Source organism: Aspergillus niger (assembly GCF_000002855.4).
Source record: "Aspergillus niger supercontig An08".
NCBI lineage: Eukaryota > Fungi > Ascomycota > Eurotiomycetes > Eurotiales > Aspergillaceae > Aspergillus > Aspergillus niger.
In genome coordinates this window covers 1,536,261-1,555,394 of record NT_166524.1, presented here as the reverse complement: position 1 = coordinate 1,555,394, position 19,134 = coordinate 1,536,261, and the positions used below count along the sequence as shown (strand labels likewise).

At 49.2% G+C, this 19,134-nt stretch overlaps 8 protein-coding genes across 8 annotated transcripts, besides 1 other annotated feature; 5 read left to right on the top strand and 3 right to left on the bottom strand.

Annotated features, from left to right (window-relative positions):
• Positions 1 to 107: 107 nt before the first annotated feature.
• An08g06540 (uncharacterized protein) lies at positions 108 to 1,015 on the top strand (the record flags this gene model as incomplete). Its single annotated transcript, XM_001392732.3, has 2 exons — positions 108 to 428; positions 497 to 1,015. The coding sequence occupies 2 exons, from the start codon at positions 108 to 110 to the stop codon at positions 1,013 to 1,015; spliced, it is 840 nt and encodes a 279-aa protein (XP_001392769.1).
• A 39-nt stretch (positions 1,016 to 1,054) lies between these two features.
• On the bottom strand, positions 1,055 to 2,762 carry An08g06530 (uncharacterized protein; the record flags this gene model as incomplete). The annotated part of the gene is made up of 2 exons (XM_059749135.1): positions 1,055 to 1,205; positions 1,447 to 2,762. 2 exons carry the CDS (start codon positions 2,760 to 2,762, stop codon positions 1,055 to 1,057), a joined length of 1,467 nt encoding a protein of 488 aa, XP_059604107.1.
• Positions 2,763 to 3,756: 994 nt separating this feature from the next.
• Positions 3,757 to 6,477, bottom strand: An08g06520 (uncharacterized protein; the record flags this gene model as incomplete). The annotated part of the gene is made up of 1 exon (XM_001392730.3): positions 3,757 to 6,477. One exon carries the CDS (start codon positions 6,475 to 6,477, stop codon positions 3,757 to 3,759), a length of 2,721 nt encoding a protein of 906 aa, XP_001392767.1.
• A 1,757-nt stretch (positions 6,478 to 8,234) lies between these two features.
• An08g06510 (hypothetical protein) lies at positions 8,235 to 9,606 on the top strand (the record flags this gene model as incomplete). Its single annotated transcript, XM_059749134.1, has 4 exons — positions 8,235 to 8,387; positions 8,583 to 8,762; positions 8,917 to 8,976; positions 9,376 to 9,606. The coding sequence occupies 4 exons, from the start codon at positions 8,235 to 8,237 to the stop codon at positions 9,604 to 9,606; spliced, it is 624 nt and encodes a 207-aa protein (XP_059604106.1).
• Positions 9,607 to 11,064: 1,458 nt separating this feature from the next.
• An08g06500 (uncharacterized protein) lies at positions 11,065 to 12,324 on the top strand (the record flags this gene model as incomplete). The annotated part of the gene is made up of 1 exon (XM_001392728.3): positions 11,065 to 12,324. One exon carries the CDS (start codon positions 11,065 to 11,067, stop codon positions 12,322 to 12,324), a length of 1,260 nt encoding a protein of 419 aa, XP_001392765.1.
• A 566-nt stretch (positions 12,325 to 12,890) lies between these two features.
• On the top strand, positions 12,891 to 14,072 carry An08g06490 (uncharacterized protein; the record flags this gene model as incomplete). Its single annotated transcript, XM_059749133.1, has 5 exons — positions 12,891 to 13,184; positions 13,397 to 13,494; positions 13,541 to 13,550; positions 13,598 to 13,703; positions 13,933 to 14,072. 5 exons carry the CDS (start codon positions 12,891 to 12,893, stop codon positions 14,070 to 14,072), a joined length of 648 nt encoding a protein of 215 aa, XP_059604105.1.
• Positions 14,073 to 14,383: 311 nt separating this feature from the next.
• On the bottom strand, positions 14,384 to 14,632 carry An08g06485 (hypothetical protein; the record flags this gene model as incomplete). The annotated part of the gene is made up of 1 exon (XM_059749132.1): positions 14,384 to 14,632. One exon carries the CDS (start codon positions 14,630 to 14,632, stop codon positions 14,384 to 14,386), a length of 249 nt encoding a protein of 82 aa, XP_059604104.1.
• A 1,202-nt stretch (positions 14,633 to 15,834) lies between these two features.
• Positions 15,835 to 16,273: a mobile genetic element (Remark: Vader is flanked by 44 bp inverted repeats (IR);~Title: transposon Vader - Aspergillus niger).
• Positions 16,274 to 17,626: 1,353 nt separating this feature from the next.
• Positions 17,627 to 18,470, top strand: An08g06470 (hypothetical protein; the record flags this gene model as incomplete). The annotated part of the gene is made up of 4 exons (XM_059749131.1): positions 17,627 to 17,634; positions 17,791 to 17,933; positions 17,981 to 18,037; positions 18,265 to 18,470. The coding sequence occupies 4 exons, from the start codon at positions 17,627 to 17,629 to the stop codon at positions 18,468 to 18,470; spliced, it is 414 nt and encodes a 137-aa protein (XP_059604103.1).
• Between the last annotated feature and the right edge of the window lie 664 nt (positions 18,471 to 19,134).

The following is a 19,134-nucleotide window of genomic DNA, read 5'->3' as shown; positions in this document are numbered from 1 at the left end:
GAAAAGCCTCGACATCATCTCCAGCCAAACTCCCGCCCGCCTGATAATTACGGTCGTTTCTCTGTCGCTGCTGAAGTCCCCGTCCCCTCGCTCATCAATCTATCACCATGTCTACCTTCCTCCAGCAGATCTACCGCCTCGCGGTTCCCATCTCGGCGGGAGTCTACATCTTCAACTCCTCCATTTACGATGTTCGTGGTGGTACCCGCGCTGTCATCTTCGACCGATTGTCCGGAGTGCAGGAGAAGGTCATGAACGAGGGCACACACTTCCTCATTCCTTGGTTGCAGCGAGCTATTATCTATGATGTTCGCACCAAGCCCCGCAACATTTCCACCACCACGGGTAGTAAGGACTTGCAGATGGTCAGCTTGACTCTGCGTGTGCTGCACCGTCCTGAGGTCCCGAAGCTGCCGGCCATCTACCAGGTAAGATGCCTGTGCCCTTTTTATACCCGACTGGGTCCATTCCCTCTAACCATGACTCTCCCAAATAGTCCTACGGTATCGACTACGATGAGCGTGTGCTCCCATCCATCGGAAACGAAGTTCTCAAAGCCATTGTCGCTCAGTTCGATGCCGCCGAACTGATCACCCAGCGTGAAGCTGTCTCCAACCGCATCCGCACAGACCTCATGAAGAGAGCTTCTCAGTTCAACATCGCCCTTGAGGACGTCTCCATTACCCACATGACCTTCGGAAAGGAATTCACCCGTGCCGTCGAGCAGAAGCAGATCGCCCAGCAGGACGCCGAGCGGGCCCGTTTCATTGTCGAGAGGGCCGAGCAGGAACGTCAGGCCAATGTCATCCGCGCCGAGGGTGAAGCCGAGAGTGCCGATATTATCAGCAAGGCTGTTGCCAAGGCGGGCAGCGGCTTGATTGAGATTCGTCGTATCGATGCCAGCAAGGAGATCGCGACGACGCTTGCCAACAACCCCAACGTCACGTATCTGCCTGGTAACGATGGCAAGGAAGGCGGAAAGAGCACTAGCCTCTTGCTGGGCTTGAGAAACTAGAAGGCGCTGTGGCTTGGTGAATGGAATTACGTGTATTTCTTATTTCTCTTTTCTTTGTTGTTTTCCTTCAACCGGATGGATCTCAGGCGTGCATGATCTCCGTGGCGAATTAATGTCGTTTGGTCTTCTTTCTTCATCACTTCCTCTCTTACACACCCTCTCGCACGCATGCACTCCTACACGCATGAACCTGTAGCAATATCATACCCATTCCTCTCTCAAATATGCCTCTACATATCGAAACCTTATAGCAGGTAACGAACACCAAGACATAGACTCCACGACGGTAGGTATCATTGTAAACCATGAACAAAATGCAACCATACAAAAGAACACAAGGCACAGAGTATTAACTCTACACCCCCACCCTCCGATAAACATGAACCTGAAACCTCATATCCTCCAGCCCAGCCCCCTCCCCAACATCATACCTCAACCTGGCCGCATCCCTCCTCCACCACCTCGAATCCTCCGACATCAACCGTTCCCACTTGCCCTCCGCCACCGACAGCAGCGTATGATCCAACAAGAACTTCATCGGATACTGTCTCTCCCGCACTTCCCCATCACCACCCTTGCCCAACTTCAGCGTCGAATAACTCCCGGGGCTATCCACCACAAGCAGCACCGTTCCAGGCCGCAACATGTCCGTCATGCGCAACAAAAACCCTGTAGCCTTGGCCATAGATGTCGAGAACAGTTCATTCAAAGTGAACATCAACGTTACCAGGACAGTAGAGCATGATTCCGCTCCCTGCCGCGAGAATAATCCCTGAAGTTCCTTCTCCCCCGTGGAGAGAACATCTAGCTTCTCAAAGCCAACGCTGAAGCTGGGTGTCTTCTTTTCTTCGTCTTTGTTGGAGGGTAACAATGGAGCAGGATGCGACTTTGACCCTGTCACTGTGGGAGATTGAATAGCGGTGGATAAGCGCTCAACTACCTTTGACCAGTCTGCGATGTCTACCGCCGTGACGGAGAGGCCGGGGTAGGTGGTAGTAGTAGTAGAAGTGGTGGTGGAAGTTGGTTGTTTTACTGCTTCTTTGCTACCTTCTTCTTCTTTCCCATCGTCCAAAGATACCGCCTCAACAGCATCTGCAATTTGATCCTCATCTCTTGCAGAAGAAGATCGTAGTTCAGCACCAACCATAAAATCCCTCCACGCAGCCGCAAGCGCAACAATCTCAGCACCCGCGCCACCTCCAATACACACGACATTATTCGTAGAAGTAGTAGCAGCATGGTCAGAAACAGGCTTAACCACCTCCCTCAACAGCGCGCGAAAGATGCCCGCATACCCCAACGCCCTGGACGAGCTCCACCGCAATGCATAAGCACGAAGCAAGTCCTCATTGGCATCTGTAAAAGCGGAGTCAAAGTCACGATTATACAAATGGGTTTTGATCGTCTGGATCAGACTTTTGATGTCTAGTTGCTGCTGTTCCTGCTGTTGCTCTGCTGAATCAGCAGTGGTGGCTCCGGATTCATCATTGTCGTTCTTCTTCGTCTCCTCCCGGTTATGGAGATAATTGTGCCCGTTTGTGAGCAAAGCAGTTTTGAACACATTTAGTAACAGTTGCTGGAGAGTCAGCGGGATGGTGGTGGAGAGGTTGAGGTGATCTTGATGATGGTTGGGTTCGGTTTTGCTGGTGTTTCGGCGCGGTTGTGTTTGTGAGGAAGAGGACAGCTTCTTTTTACTACTCTCCTTTTTGTTGGGTTTTTTGGATGTGTTGCTGGATCGAGGTGCCATTTTTGAAGAGGTTGTGGTTTTTGTGATTTATATCTTACATTGATTGTTAGGATATGTTGTCTGAATTCAGTTAAGGATTTGGGGAATTTTCGGTTTCGCCATTGGGACGGGCTTGTGGGGCCCCGTGGTTGGATATATATCGTCACTCTACACACCAGTACTGGCCACCAGACGGTGTTTGGCACTTTTGGAGTATGTGCTTCAATTTGCAAGATGAGCATTGCTAATATTGAACTACAACCAATCGTTGCGTGCTACAGCTGCTGTACTGACATCATGAATCCCTACTAATATAATTGAGACATGACACACTACAAGGGCTCGAAATGGTTACTGAGTAGACGCCATCAATTTGATGACGCAGAGTGTAGATTGAATTGTCTGTTAGCAGCTCATACTGTACGCATGTAGCTCTGCACGCTCAAAGTGGCAAAGATGCTTGCACTTCGTGATTTGAAAGACATGCACCTCCCAAGGAAGTCGAATAAAAAGGGACCCCAATTCAGAATCGCCAACAAAACCAGTAAGCCCGTGTAAGAAGAGTCTCGTGGAGAAAAAGAATGACACAAAGATGGATGCCATAATGAATGCAAGAAGAAAGAAAGATAGATGAATGTGAAATCAAAAGAAGCTGAGAAAGAAGAAGAATGAAACAGTAGAAGGGCCCTGAAACATTAGATAGCGAACGGAGATGAAGGCATTGTTCACAACTGCAACCGGCCATGAACGAGAGACAAGAAAGGAATAAACAAGATAGAGCTTTCATACTCTTACGCTTAACCACATATCGATGAAAAAGAGATTCGTCAGTTACCACCCAACACGCAGAAAGGTGAACCGGTCCGAGTAAAAATCAAAAAGAAAAGAAGTAAAAGGGAGAAAGAAGAAGAGGGAATAAAGATGAAAAAAAAAGTAGATCTTGCAAAGACCACGTCAAGAGAATCATAAGGTTAGATATGTACAAGGGGCAGACAATGGTCCCAGCAGCGATGGCTCAAGAGGGCCGCTGATCCCGAACACCATGTTCATGACAGGACTTGTCCTTATCTTTAGTTCGCCAGAAGTGCATGAGACGGCTGATCCGAAGACCTTTCTTCTTGGCTCTTTCAGGCTCATCTTCCGGGGGCTTCTCTTCGTAGCTAAGCTTGCTCCGTTCTGCGTGGGGCCCAACAACCAGCTTGGAGAGACTGGCGAGACTGGATCTTTTAGAGCTGTTGGCTTGGCTGGTACGACGGCGCACAGCGGCAGAAAAAGACGCCGAACGATCAGTGGACAAGCGAGGGCGAGTGAAGAATGTGCCGGAGATCCGGTTCAAGGTGTTTGTCGTCGTTGATGCACTGCTGGTCAGTGAGGGCACATCCTCAACTGAACCCTGAGGAAGATCCACCGAGGGATTGTATGAGGGGTTCGAAAAATTACGGTCGGTCGTGGACGAAGTCGTGACTGAGCGAGGAACGTCGGAAGACAGCGTAAAGTCGGGAGATGGGAAGGAAGAGTTTGGAAGAGAGTTGTTGCCTTGGAGAGACAATGGAGGGATATTGGGGGTCAGCTCCAGTGGGGTGGTAGTTCGGTCAGCAGGCATAAATCGAGGCGAGATGTCAGGACTCGGTGGAACAGGCTTATGTTGCCATTCCTGTCTGTCCGTCTCTGTCGAACTCTGCAGCTGAGCAGAGAAAGGGTTAGCCGCATTGTGGAATTGAGCGAGCGAGGTCTGCTTGGCGGTGAGCTTCTGCTCCTCCTGATCCGGACGGGTAGCAGCAATGTCCGTGGCATCGTTCGGTTCGTCCTTCTGTATACCCAGACCAGCGTGAGGTAAATCGCCCTTGTTAGTTTCTTGAGCAAGCGGCTGGTGTGTCAGGGTATCAGAGCTGTCTTTGCTATCCGCAGATTGCCTATCTGCATCAGCCGTGTCGGATGTGGCCACCTGCGGACCTGATTGCTCAACAGATTCCTGTTGAGCATCGCCGGTGGCAGCAAGAAAAGCATCCTCCTCTTCTTCGTACAGAACATCAGGGTTCTCCAAGGTTGAAGTGGTGACAAATCGGTTGCCACCGAGAAAGCTGCGATCAAAGGGGGGCATTTCCGGAGCGCTCTCTGCACGGCGATGATAGCGCATCTCCGGACCTATGAATTCACCCCGTCGTCCACCACTGTACATCCGCTTCGTTGCCGCCGAGAAGCCGCTCTCTGCAACACGACTAGACCGCATATCAGGGGTATTGAATGGACCCAGAGCTGCATCAAGATCTATCACTGGACTAAAGGCATCATTCTGAGTATTCTGTTCGTAGAAGCTCCTTGGCTTCCAAGAGTTATCCAGGCTAGGTTGTAGCTCCTCCTCTGGAGGCAGGTGACTCGACTCCGGTGTAGCCGGGTTGGTGGGTGTTCGCAAGACGACGATGTTGTCATCATCGAAATCGACGTCCAAGCCCGAACCAAGATCCGAATTTGTCCTGGTTAATGCAGGGGGAGAGGCAGTAGACTTTGATATCGGCATGTCCTTCTTGGTATGCCGCTTATTTTTACCTCTTGTCAGAAGAGCGCCCGCCCAAGACCGCACTTTCTTCTGCCTTTTCTTGGCTTTCGATTTCTTTTTGCCTGACGGAGATTCCGACGATTCATTTGTCTCGCTTACCGAGGTATTCGAGCTGCTTTCTGAACCACTGGAAGAGGAAGAGGAACGACGCGATGAGCCTGCAAGATGCTCGAGAATTCCCGAGGACAAGCTTTTGCGATTACGCGAGTGGCCTGCCGCAGACAATGGCCGTTTCATGGGCGATGCATCGTCCACGTTGGCGGTCTTGCTCGGATCTAGCATGAAGGATGCATCCGCAGTTCGAGGTCTTGGCCTTGACTTCTCAGCCTTAGGTTGTGTGTTGTCGACTGCAGGAGAAAAGCAAGTATAGCCGCTATTTCTAGCGGAAGCACCAAATCCTGATGTTGCCGCCGGCTCAATTTCTTTCGACAGGATTTCGGCTGAGTGGCGTTCGGGCGTGGGAACATAGCTAGGAGTACCAGGTTCAGCAGGCTCTGAGTGGTCTTCCTCAATCACGATGGTAGGCGACACTGGAGGAGATCGCCGGGTCAGAATAATTGCAGACTGAGAGACTGGCCTGGGAGGTTCATTAGAAGCATGGCCTTCGCGCGTTGTGTCTGCCGGAAAGCACGGAGCACTTCCAATGGGTGGTTTCAAGTCTAGCGCATTCGAGATAGCCGTGAGATCCACGCTGGATATAGCTGCCGAGCGGCGATGGGCATGACGGCGTTTTCCTTGACTACCCGCACTGAAGCCGGGCCCTGGAGCGGGGAGTTTGGCGGGTGCTGGCGCTAAGTTGTCATCCTTGCCTTGAGTGGCCTCGATGGACCCAGCCGGAATGATCGGATGTTCTCCACCAACGAACTCACTGCATCGTCTGCGGTGTCCAGCTGGCCTACTTGGGGTAAGAGAGGGCATCGATGGTTGTGACGAATGTTGAGCGCCCGGATTGAAAGAGAACGCTGGGAGCGGCAGAGCAGTCCTCGCACCCGTCTCCGATGACTTGGGTGTCTCATCGCTAGGATCCCGGGCTGGAAAGACGAAGTGTGGGTTTGGAAGCGGAGCAGACATTCTCAGATTGTGGCGGCTGTGACCCTCAGGAGACCGATCAGCTGAGGGAAGATATGGAGAGAATGCCGGACTAGCTTGAGGCTGTGGAGGAAGGGATATCGAAGCCATAACGATATGCCGGGTTGATCAAGAGGTCTGGATGATACCGATTTAAACCTTGATGCAATAATGACTTGAATCACGCCGTAACAAGTGATGGACACAGTTGATGTGACCTCGACGACGCACGGGGACCTCCAGACCTTGGTGACTTCCCTACAATGATTGGAAAGCCCGGTGTTGTCTGGAGGCCTTCAGTTCTGCAGTGGTACCATTGAATCCTCAAATCCAAACTCTCAATAGTCGCACCGAGCAAGAAGCGAGGTCCCGAGATCCGAGAAATACGAGCCGAAAGAATACAAGTCGAAGTATATTGTTGCAAAAAACGGTCTGAAACCCAAGATACAAGAAGCCTCCACAATCGCTTTTGTGACTGATTCAGTTGTCGAACAACGCTTTAGAAACAAGGCGAATCGAATGAATGTATCGAAATCGAGGGAGTTAAGGTTAAGGTGTCGTACTTGTTGACGAAGGAGACTGATGTTGTTGTAAGGAGCGGACGGCCACGGGAACGGGCCAAGGAGAGGATGGGCGGAAGTGTCGGGAGAGGAGGGCGAAGTGAAGTTGAGAGAGTGAAAGGTTGAGGTGAATAAAAAGGTATAGTAGTGAAGAGGAGAAAGAAGAAAGAAGTGGAGGAGAAGGAGGAAGAGGGGGGGAGGAGAGACAGGAGGAGGAAGAGAGAGGAGAGAGAGAGAGAGGAAGAGGATCAACCTGGAAAAAGGAAAATGAAGTTGAAGGAAGGAGAGGAAAGGCTGAGGTGCAGCAAAAGGCTTGGTGGTGGAGGAGGAGAGGAGACGGCGACGTATGGAGGGCGGCAGGGGATGATTGGCTGGGTGGCCGGAGGGGCCGCGCCCGTACCGTTCAGGTTGGTTTAGTACCAAATGATCCGTACCGCGTATTACCAGGGCCATCCGATCGCCCAGCGCTCCAGTCAGCATGCGGAGGCGTGACCACCGAACGATGCGCACCGGTAAAGTACGGGAGGCCAGTCAATTAATTCAGGCAGACCTATCGCTCTCTCGCTCCTCTCTCGCTCTCTCTCTCTTGTCTCGCACTAGCCCGCTTTCGAGGCACACTACTAATTAAAGGTGATAGTAATAGGCTCCATCGTAGCATTAAAATCCATTAATACTAGACTAGACTAGTCTGGCCAGCGCCTTCATGGGGAAATTGCATACTTCCAGTTAGTCAGGCCTGCGGAGTTCTCGGATGAATACGTGCCTTCTAACTAACTTGCTACTGCGCCTACGTACGTAGTACCCTGTCGATGAAGTCGCAATACTCCGAATCTGCAGGCTTCCTTATTTATTTTTTTTTCTCGGCTTCGGTACAAAATCCGGATGGTCTAGCGAAGCCAATAGGCTTTACTGTAAAAGAACAATGCGGGTGGCAGATCTAATGTAGTAGTTCTCGCACTTTCCCATCTACACTCAAATGTTCGTCTTGCATTTCTTCATATATAAGACGTCATAGTGTTTGATTGCTACCAAGTGCGAATACGGTGCGCATCCCTGGTTGAGCTTGAGACATAAGCCAGACATGGAGGACGAGAGAGAAAGTCAGAGCCAGTGCCAGAGCCAGAGGTCTCCACTTTCCCACTGCCACCTGTTCATGCCGTCCGTTGCAATCAGGGTTCTTGCAGGGCGGCAATTTGGCCATTATGGAGCATAATAATCCCGCTGATATTAACGATCCATCTCCATCCTGAATTGATGGCCCGTGAATGGCTTGATTGTGCCTCCGAGCTATATTAACTTGTCACCAGCATGACTGCAATATGCGACGGAGGGGGGGGACCACCATTATTGGGTCAAATTCCGGAGAAAACCTCCCCAGGCACCAGTAGACTAAATTGGCCGTACCTGAACAGGCGGCCAATCCGCAACGCGAACAGGGGCATCGAAATCTCGCTTGTCTCGGTGGGGAAAGACCGACCGCCACCCACTAGACGCTTTGGGCTAACTGCATTCGAGCTAGTTTGATTAGCGCCAGTGACTCCTTGCCCGTCGCGCCGAAAAAGCAAGACTAAATACGGAGTTTGTCGACTAGCCGTATCTAGTACTGACTCGTTACTGTCCTCGTACTCTTACTCTTACTCTTACTGATCTCCTTAGTTACTCGCAACCTTTTCTCTCTTACAGTACATCGATACCAAACTAATCAACTTAGCCAGCCAGCCAGCGATCCCTGCAATGGTTGACACGTCCCGACATCCCAGGAGGGGAAAAGCCATGCAACTGAAACATCCCGCATGGGAATCAGAGACAACCAAGAATAGATCTCTCCCAAACTTGGTGTGTTGTTGTTCTCCCGTCCCCCTGGTGATCCTCTCCATCATCTGCGACTTCATCCCATGATCGCATCATCATCCTCGGTTGTTGCGAGCCTGTTGAGCATCCTGACGAAACATCTTCCACATAAGATAGAACTGACTAACTGACTAACAAGGTAATAATGGTGGCTTACTTTAAAAAGTCATGGATACGATACGGGGCTTGGAGTACCTACGTAAGTCCGTAGCTACTTGATGAAGGCGGGCGCCAATTCTTCCCTCCCAGAGCGCGAGGCACATCACTTGCCTGTGCCCATAATCCCCCCTCCCCTCCCCTCCTCTCCCCTCCCCTGATAAGTGATAGACCAATACTTTTGTCGGGATCACTACTAGCCACATGAGTCTGGCGGCACATGTCACGCCTATCATTGGCTGCCAAGAAACTGTTAGTGAGGGACTAGATATCGCCCATGTGTTCCAGTTCCAGTTTCAATGCGGTTCAGCCACGTCGACCGATCTTGGTTGCGGCCTTCTATTTCAGGAACGGCCCATTGCATAGTACTACGGGATACGCCGCTGAGAATTCCGGATAAGGTCATCATGAAAGAGGTACGGAGTACTACTAGTCATTGTAGAAGCGCCAAGTGACCCGTCGAATTGCTTACAACTCAAACGCAATTCAGCTCCCGTCGACTTCCCACGCCTACTACGATAGAAAAGATGTTTCAGCTTCGCCATGTCGCGGTCTAGATAATTCGATAACTAGTAACCATCCCAGAAGTCTGACTTATTCCTTCTCCTGGGAAGAGACCGGCGATCCTGAGCTGGTCGGAGCGCCAATAGAAGGAGGAGCTGACGACAACTGAGTCATGGGAGGCTTATAACTACTTTTTCATCAATCGCGACTCATCCGTACGATGGACAAGCAATTCTATCATCACGACATCATTCGAGCTGCCTGTGGCGTTGCCCAAGGTTACTAGGAGTATCTACTATCTCTCAGCGATGTTGTGCAGCCAGGGACATCTATCCATTGGCTGAAGGGAAAAGATTGATATGCCCGAACCGTCGACGTACATGCGGCCTAGCCGGAAACCAGACATGGCTGTCTGACTGGCACAAGGAGTCCGTCAGACCCGATAGACCGTCACCGGACAGGGACCGGGCCTCTTGGGCTAGTCGAGTCTAATCATGGTTTGAATTGTTGTGCATCTAACCAACCGTATCCCATATTTTGGGCTTATCTGCGTAGGCGACTACGGAGCACAGTAAGTAGAGATGTATTCCTCGTTCCTTATCGCTTTTGTTTCCGGAACACGCCTTGAATCCTCAGAGAGGTAATAATATTGGAACCAGTAGGTCGATCTTGGGTCGGGTTGATATAAGGCACCGACTGACTGAATCCCAAGTGAAACAACAAACATTCAAAAGCAGTATCATGCTTACTGTACCTATCTTACCGCCGTGTCCTCCTCCTCGTTTACGATACAATAATAAGGGATAGAAAACCCTTTCCCCAATAGTCAATTCCAATGCAAGGGTCGATGCCTACCTGTTCTTTTCAATTTACCCTCCGAGACTGACCCTCTTTCAGCCCTCCACCCGATCAGATCTGTCTTCCGGAAACCTTCCCCAGGCTGAACTCTTTCGTTCGTACTTGCCTTCAAGTCGATAGTGCCTCGACTCAGCCGCGCCGATCCATGGTTCACAGCGGATATCGCTCTCATGTTCCAGAAAATCCGGACCGAAGCCCTGGACTTAGCCACATTGAAAATCGATCGGTCCACTTTGCTTTCTCGTTCGTGGAGTCGAAAACTTTGTGTACAATGTGATGTCAGTAGGCTCGGGGGCGTTGCACCGCATATGCCATCATGATCCACGGCGCGGAGTAAGGCCTCCGTCCGAGGCTCTTCGATGAGTTTTGGTAGGCTGCTCGGCGGACGGATTTGGAAGACGGCAAAGCCGAATCCATTCCGATAAATCCGAAGTGGCTCAAATCACCCTTTCCAGCGCCATTGTTCACCCCATTGGGTTTCGTCGCCACCCTATGACAGCGGCACCCAGAATACTTCGATGTATGCCTCAAGATTATGGCAATGAAGCTATACCTCCTTGGGAAAGGGGTAATGGCTGCTCTGATAATTGGCGGTCAGTTTCTGCCGGTCAACACAAACCCATCTTATGTCATCGCGAGCGGTGTCAGATGACCGTGTCTGCTTATCATATCCTCGTCCGACGATAGCAGCAATCTTCCTGTCAGTTGTCGTCCGGCAAGGTCACTAGGACGATTGAATCGCGTTGACTTTCATAAGATATCGCTCAAAATGGCCTCGCAAGTTTCTGTATCTAGTCCGGCACCGAAACCGAAGATTGACCTTTCCAAGAAGCTCTCGGAACTTCGTGCGAGTAAAGCCAAGTCTCAGACGTCCTCCCGCGAACCTGCTCCAGTCACCCCGCCTCTCCCTAGTCCTCCGGACCTGTCCTCCCATCAATATGCGCGCCCCGTGCGTCGGATATTATCGAAGCAAGATCATGGCCTATTTCTCTCTTCCTCAACCCACACCTTGATCCTCGCCTTCATCTTCGGCCTGTCCGATTCAGTGCGGGGGCGGGCAACCACGGACATTGGCAGCCCTTCCCCCATAATCAACCAAATTCAGTCTATCGTCCTTCATATTCGATCGCTTCTCGAGACACACCCGTCACTTGACCAAGGCGGCTCGCGATTTGGTAACCCAGCTTTTCGCGATCTATTTGACGATGTCGCAGTACAAAGTGCGGCGTGGCACAAGGACATACTCGGGTTTCAAGACCAAGCTCTCATAGAAGAAGCTTCGACCTATCTGATCAATTCGCTTGGGTCGCGCGACCGACTAGATTACGGTTCAGGCCACGAATTGAACTTCATGATGTGGTTGCTGTGTCTACGACAGGTGCACATGTTCTCCGCGACGGACTTCCCTGCGATCGTCTTCCACGTATATGTTAGCTACATGAATCTCATGCGTGATATCCAGACCACGTACTACCTGGAACCTGCTGGATCACATGGAGTGTGGGGTCTCGACGATTACCATTTCCTGCCATTCCTTTTCGGTGCCTCCCAGCTTGTTGCACATCCCTACATCACGCCACTGGCAATCCACAACATGGTAGTTCTCGAGGAAGAAAGTGACAATTACATCTACCTAAATCAGGTGCGATGGGTGGATAGTGTGAAAACAGTGAAGGGATTACGGTGGCACAGTCCAATGTTGGATGACATATCAGGAGCCAAGAATTGGAGCAAAATCGAGAGTGGTATGAAAAAGATGTTTGCCAAGGAGGTTTTGGGCAAGTTACCAATTATGCAGCACTTTCTTTTCGGTAGCTTGTTGCCGGCGGCTCCAGGGATGAGGGAGATCACGGATGACATGGAAGATGACGAGCACGACGATGAGCATGGCCATGGCCACAACCATGCCGACCACACAGACTACTTTGGGGACTGCTGCGGAATCAAGGTACCCAGCACGATTGCAGCCGGGGCTGAAATGCGAAAGCGAGGAGGTGGATCCGGGCTGCGCCCGATTCCATTCGATTAATGTGCATATGTTACGATGGAGTTTAGGGATGGGATAACTGGGTTACTGAGGCTGAACTTGACATGAGAATAGCAGGGCATCAAGGAAACATTTTCTAGATAATAAATTAATAAAGCAAAAAGGACAGGCCAAATCATGATATCACTCCCTATTCTGACATTTTCTCATAGACTTAGATGCATAGTGCCAGACAGAGAATACCGTAGATGTAGAGCACACCTTCAAAGTTACGAGACAACCAACCACATTGAACCATAAACCATCATAGCAAATTCAACTCTTACCAAATTCGAAGATCTTGTTTCTCTTATAATTGATAACAATAGCTCAAAACTACATAGTCTCACCAACTCATTAGCCTAGCCAACCATCAATACAAACGACACAAGTCACCTGACCAACCCGCTTGAAGCAGCAACCGAAATCGCCATCCAGTAGTGGTATCCACCCATCCATCTCATCATCATCATTCATACCTCCCCATCGACCTAACCATGCACCACCATCTTACCCCAAACATAGAACAAAAATAAAGATAATCAACTATATCCAAAGAGAGGGGGCAAATGGCACCAAGCGAATACTCCACCCCCGGTGGAGGCGGCAAACTAAAACTGAAAGGCTCCAAGACGAGCAACGGTCGAATAGAGAAGAAAAAGAAGAAGAGCAGCAAGAAAGGCAATGTGGAGGAGAATGAGCAGCAGAAGCAGCAGGAGCAGCAGCAACTTACAACAACAACAACATCAGCAACAGCGAGTGGTGCTGAAGAGGAACCTCGCGCTGATGAGCATGAATCATCATCAGCAGGGACTGGGAAGACCGAAGCGGAGAGAAAGTATGAGGAGATGAGGAAGAAGAGGGTATGTATTGAATATGTCTCTTTTATTTTTATTTTTATTTTTTGTTTTCCCTCTTTTGGCTCTAGTATTATATAAATTGGTTTATTGATGTTTGTCTCTCTTGTATGGGGATGATCTACGTGCTGCTTCACTAAAATGCTCTCATTACATGGAGAATGAAGTGATAAGGGTCTATGTAACAGACGAAAAGATAAGCTAACAACTTTATACAGCTGCAAGAGCGCCTGAAACGAGAAGGGGTCAAAACTCACAAAGAGCGCGTCGAAGAATTAAACAAGTATCTGAGCAGACTAAGCGAGCATCACGACATGTATGTTTGTTTCTTTCCCACTCCACCCCTTTTGCCCCTGCTGCAGTTACTGGTTGGTAGGTGGTTACGCTTTTTTCCCCTTGGCTGACTGTGTGCGTGGTAGGCCGAAAATTGGACCGGGCTAAAAGGAGTGTCCTCCCCCGTGGTACGGATCGGTGGCTATCGTATCACTTTGTTTCAGGCTCGTTATGTACTAGTCGTAGTAGTGGGTGGGTGCTTTTGCTTTTAGGGAAGGAAGGAGGGGGGAAATGGGAGGGGGTCGAGATCTTCTTGTTCTCTGTTGCAGGGATTCTAGGTGTCAGGTTGGTTTCAACCTATGGGAGTTCAGGCTTGTTGGTTGGAGAGGTCGTAAGAGTGTTCGGGCTACTATCATATGACGCTTGCTACGTTCTGCACGCTCAGTGGTCAGAGCAGCGGGATAGCTACCTGAGCTTACAGCTACGTGGGTAGCTAGCACACGACTAATCTCAGACCACGCTGGGATGATGGCTATTACGTGGGGATTTGGATTTATGAGTTCAATTGATGGAAGGTGTGGACAAATATGCATATATACCTATGACCGCTTGGCTATGTGACACGCCAATGGAAATAGCAACCATTCACAAACGGGAAAAGGTTCCATCAATTCTATCCAAACGCAACTGGAAGATGGTGATGTTGTCTAGTATCGGTTCGTTGCCAACAACCGCCCGCGGGGAGTTTATGGATGAACACGATCACATGGAAAAAGATAAGGAAATATGCAGCAAATAGATATACTCAAAAATATAGCCGTCGAAACTCCAGAGCTGTGAACGCCAAACAAAACAATGTCAACATCAAAACTCCCTCCCCAACCCAAGGTGGCGAACTGTCGCGGAAAGCGTTACTGGCCATGCAGTACTTGCTAATGCCGGCAATACGTGTGTGTGTATGTGTGACGTAGGAACACCGCGCTAATATGTATGATGTTTGCGACGCAGCGAAATGTAGAAGAAGAAAGATCAAGGAGAAGATCACAGGAGGAAAATTGAGGTGAAGTCTCCAGGGATGGGATCTCATACGCCCTTAATGACGTGAGTCCGCTCACTGTTGAGCTTATCGGCATTGCGGGCGTGGGACTCCTTCTTGCAGTCCTCGAGACCAGTGCAGGCATGAGCCTCCAACATGCGATGCTTAGAGCAGTAGTGACCACTGCAGAAGCTGCAGTCTCCGACGATGCGTTGAGCGGCTTCCTTGCACTCCTTGAAGTTGCAGCGAGGCTTGCGGGGCGCCATGATGCAAGTGGTGGCGAGAGTGGGAGAAGAGGCGGTGTCAAGAGTAGATAGTAGCCGCCGGGGCAGCAATGACGATAGGCCGACTGGAAATGAGGTGCTTGTTCCCCGGGGAGAACTGGTAGTGACAGTGAAAGACGCTCAAATGGCAAAGTAGTAGTAGTAGTTTATGCAGTCCGAAAGAGAGGACTGGTTGAGCACACCAAGAGTGTCGGACGTTGCGGGTGACGTGGAGAGCAGTAGTCCGGTGAGGAGAAAGAGGAGGTGAGTGAGGAGTGGTGATAAGGAGGCAGGCAGATAAGGATGGCGGTCTATGGATATTGGAAGGGGACCGAAGATCGGAGTTCAAGGTAGCTTAGCTGGATAGCGTGACAGGGGGATACGATCGAAAGCAGAGCAGAAAGAAGTCCGGGCTCGCTGATGAAGCAAAAGATAGAAAAGGTAGAGAGGGAGGAAGAGAACAAAGGACGGAGGAGGAAGCGAATAAATAGGTGGCAGCGGCAAAAGCGCAGTGCAAAGTCAATTTATACGGAATGGAGGCCGATGGGGGATGGGGAGTCATGGATGACTTGCTGAGTCAAAGAACGGCGCTGCAATGCGCTGATCCAGCATCGCAGCAACCCGCACCGCGTTACAGAGAGGCGCCGATGGGCTTATTCTTAGCCCAGCGAACAGCCAGAAAAGGCCCTGCGGACGCTTGGGACTATTCCTCCGACGGGCAACGACGACGACGCCCGGTGGAGGCAAATCGGCCTGGTGGACCCAGAAGCTTCCAGGATTCTTTGGGTTTCGCTGGTTACTCTCTCCTTTCACAGCCATTCATCCCCATTCATTTCATTCATCCATCCATCTTCCTCTTCGGTTTCCTTACTCTGCAGTCTCTGGTTCCCTTCCTCTTTTGTTTTACGCCTTCGGGTTTGACGGCTATCGAGTTCGGTTCATCCTGCTGCTGCGTTGGCCGGATGCGCACGAGGTTCCCGTTCGGTACCCGGCAAAAGGTTCTTTCTCTCTTTGCCTTTCCTTTCCTCTTATTCAGGCTCCGAAGTTAGTAAGTGGTAGTATTGGTTAGTAGTAGTTAGTAGTAACGTAATCAACGGTCGAACGGGCCACACGGTCAGGCGGGCCATCCTGAAATCCCATATAAAAGATGTCTTTTTGATTCTATTATATATCAACCAGTACTACTTCTATGAAGCTCTAACTTTGTAGATAGTTTATATATATAAGAATAAGTATTCCATGAATTTTTCAGATTTTTAGAATTTTTACTTTGATAATGAAACCAGATTCTTATATAATACATATAAATACAGATATTGTAATATGATAAGTCCATAAGTAAAAGTATATTCATTTTTAGAAGGTATATAGATATTATTTATATTATTTAAAATCTATATAGAAGAAATCTAATTCTTCTAGACCTGGATGGTAGAGATATATTATGTTTAAAAAGATATCTTTTGTATAGTATTACCAGATGGCCCGCCTGACCGTGTGGCCCGTCCGACCGTTGATTACGTTAGCAGTAGTTGGTTACTAAGTCACATAGCAGCAGATGGCAAGTCGCTGGTCACTGGCAAAGTTTAACATTCCACCGGACCAGGGGACTGAGAAGAAAAAAAGAAAAAGAAAAAAAAAATGAAAATGACTCTATACTTAATAATTAATTTAATGGCTAGAAAAATAGGAGAAGGCAAAGAAAAGAAAAAGTAAAAAAATAAATAAAAAATAAAAAGAGAAAATAGATCAAAGGTCATACAAGAGCCGTTTTCCTACGTGTCCATCCATGCTCTAAACCAACGCATCATCATCAACTGGCCGTTTTACCCTTTTCATTTTACAACCACCACCACCACCACCAGCACCATCACACCCCCTTTCTTCTTCTCAGCATCATCATCAGGTCGATCAATCCTGTCTAAGCGAGGGCAACCATGTCCACATCAGCTGCTTCTATTCCTCACGAGCCTTTTCCAACGTATATATCGCTGCCAAAAGTCCCCTCCTCCACCTCTTACCCCCTCCTAACCCAAAAGGTCGGCCACGCTTACTAGTCTACTGACCCGTTCAACGTTGCCTTCCCTTCCCTTCTTCCCCCCCGGTTTTCCCAAACTATCCGGCCCAACAATGCATGCAAGCCTGGGCCCTCTCCCTCCCTCTTTCTTCCTTCCATCCAGGCACCACCACGAAGGAGAGGAGAAAGGGAGGAGGGAGGGGGGAACAGAAGATCCCTTCACGGATGTCTGTGCACGCCAGTGAAGCTGCATCCTGAGGGTCGTACTACAGTAGTAAAGTGCACACCCTCCTGATTATTATGATTTCCAACCTTGCCATCTTGTTTCCAACCTGGGTTCCCCATACCTGGAAACCTAACCTTTTACCAAACTCTCCTCAACTTCATCACGTGAGAAGTCATACCTTGCAGCCAGCATCCATCCTGATGACTTTTATTTATTGATCTCTCTTTTCACAATCAGGATTTCTGGATCATCATCAAGATCAAGTGGTCCTTCCGTACATAGTGATGATCTCATCGTAATATCCTGGAAGGCTTTCGTTTCCTTCCTCGAATCATCATCAACATACTATCGATCTATCTAGTAGTACAGAGTAGAGCACGGGAACCAGGACGGAACCCTTACCGATTCTACGGAGTAACCCCGGTAAGTAGTTATGGTCTTATTATCAGCATGCACCTACCCTTGGGTTTGCAGATTCCATGGAGTGCATAAATAAGCACATTCGAATTTTAATCCCCAACAAAGCCCTTTTTTGTTTGTTTCACGCAGCTGATTACCAAATCATGAATGGTGCAGATGGAGCACAGCCGTGGCCTCCGCACAGATCCATAAGATAGCAAGCACTGCATCAGTATGTCGACGTAGGTGAGTAGTACAAAATACCTGAACTGATAATAAAATTAGTATCTAGTACCTAGATTCCACAACCCCCCCCCCCCCCCCCTTCCTCTCTCTCCGCGACCAATTTACTGGTCATTTAATGCCTGCAGCTACGTAAGCACCATATGCATGTCCAGTCGAGACAGACACAGACCACAGACCGCAGACCGATGGAACGAAATGAACCAACCGCATCCAAGGACCCCATCCTCCATGTCTCGAGCGCAATTGTCCTATGGGCGGGGAGGAAAGGGAATGGGCCATCCTACTACCTACAGAAGTACTACTTCCTCTCTTTTTAATATCATTACTAGTCATCTAATCTAGCTAGTACTATCTACCCCGGTCCCCATACTACTCTGTACTGCCTAAGCACAGGCAAAAGTAGGTACCCAAGTGGATCATCGTCCAACCATAACGCTTATGCATTTGATTTTCTCCTACTGGTCAGTCCTCTTTCTATCCGACTGATTTTGTTTGCATACAAGGTCCCCCGTCCCCCCTCCTTTACCCTCCCAAAGAGAAGGATGAATAGGAACACTGCTTAATTAGCTACTCTTATTTCATCTACTACTTTCTTAATTAATTACTACACCTACTCGCCTAACTAGTAAAACAGGAGTTCAGAGGGTGCCTTGACTCTCTGCAGCTTGAATCCGAGGCTTTTAAGGCACCTATTTCCTACTCACAGGAGTACCCTAAGCCATACTGCTACCCCCTTCACTTTTGGGCACGAACCTATGCCCTCTTCTTAGTAGTCGGATCTTACTTCCCCCGCCTCACTATCGCCAGTTCACACCCACCTACCCTCAAGTGAAACCATGCTGAGAATGCTAGAGGAAAAAAAAAAAAAAAAAAAATCCAAATCCAGCCATACATGGACGAGACTCGACTAGACTAGATCAATAGACCAGGTATGGTGGCGCACACATTCTTCGAAACCGGTGTTTTCCCAATGCCTTTGTTTTGCTTTAACTTTCTTCCTTTGTTTCTGGGTTTCACCGACTGAGACATACTTTTACTTTGTTAACTGAGTAAATGACTGTTTGTGGAAATTAACTGAGGAGACAATTGGCCCAGATAATGGCTGGCTGGGAAATCAGTCTATCTTGCGACAAGGGAATTGGCGGTATAACATATATGTGGGATAGGATGCCTCGGGTTAGTGTACTTGATTTAAAGAGGTTACACATTCGAATGTAGGGTAGGTACAGTGTGGGTTGGATACCTTGGGCATGGGTATGAGCACGGGCATGGGCCTGTTGGTCAGCGAATTTGACCGTTGTTCTGTCTGGCTGGATGTTGTGTTTCATCGGCTTGGCCGCCAGGTTTGTTACACAATTGTGCGATGTGCCGAAGACAGACACGTCGATTTTACGCGGTGCAAACCACTCAACATTTTTCTTGTTCATTAATAACGCGCCCAAGTCATAGCAATTTAAAAGATAAGGTATTTTGTTGCAACACAAATGATGAAAAGA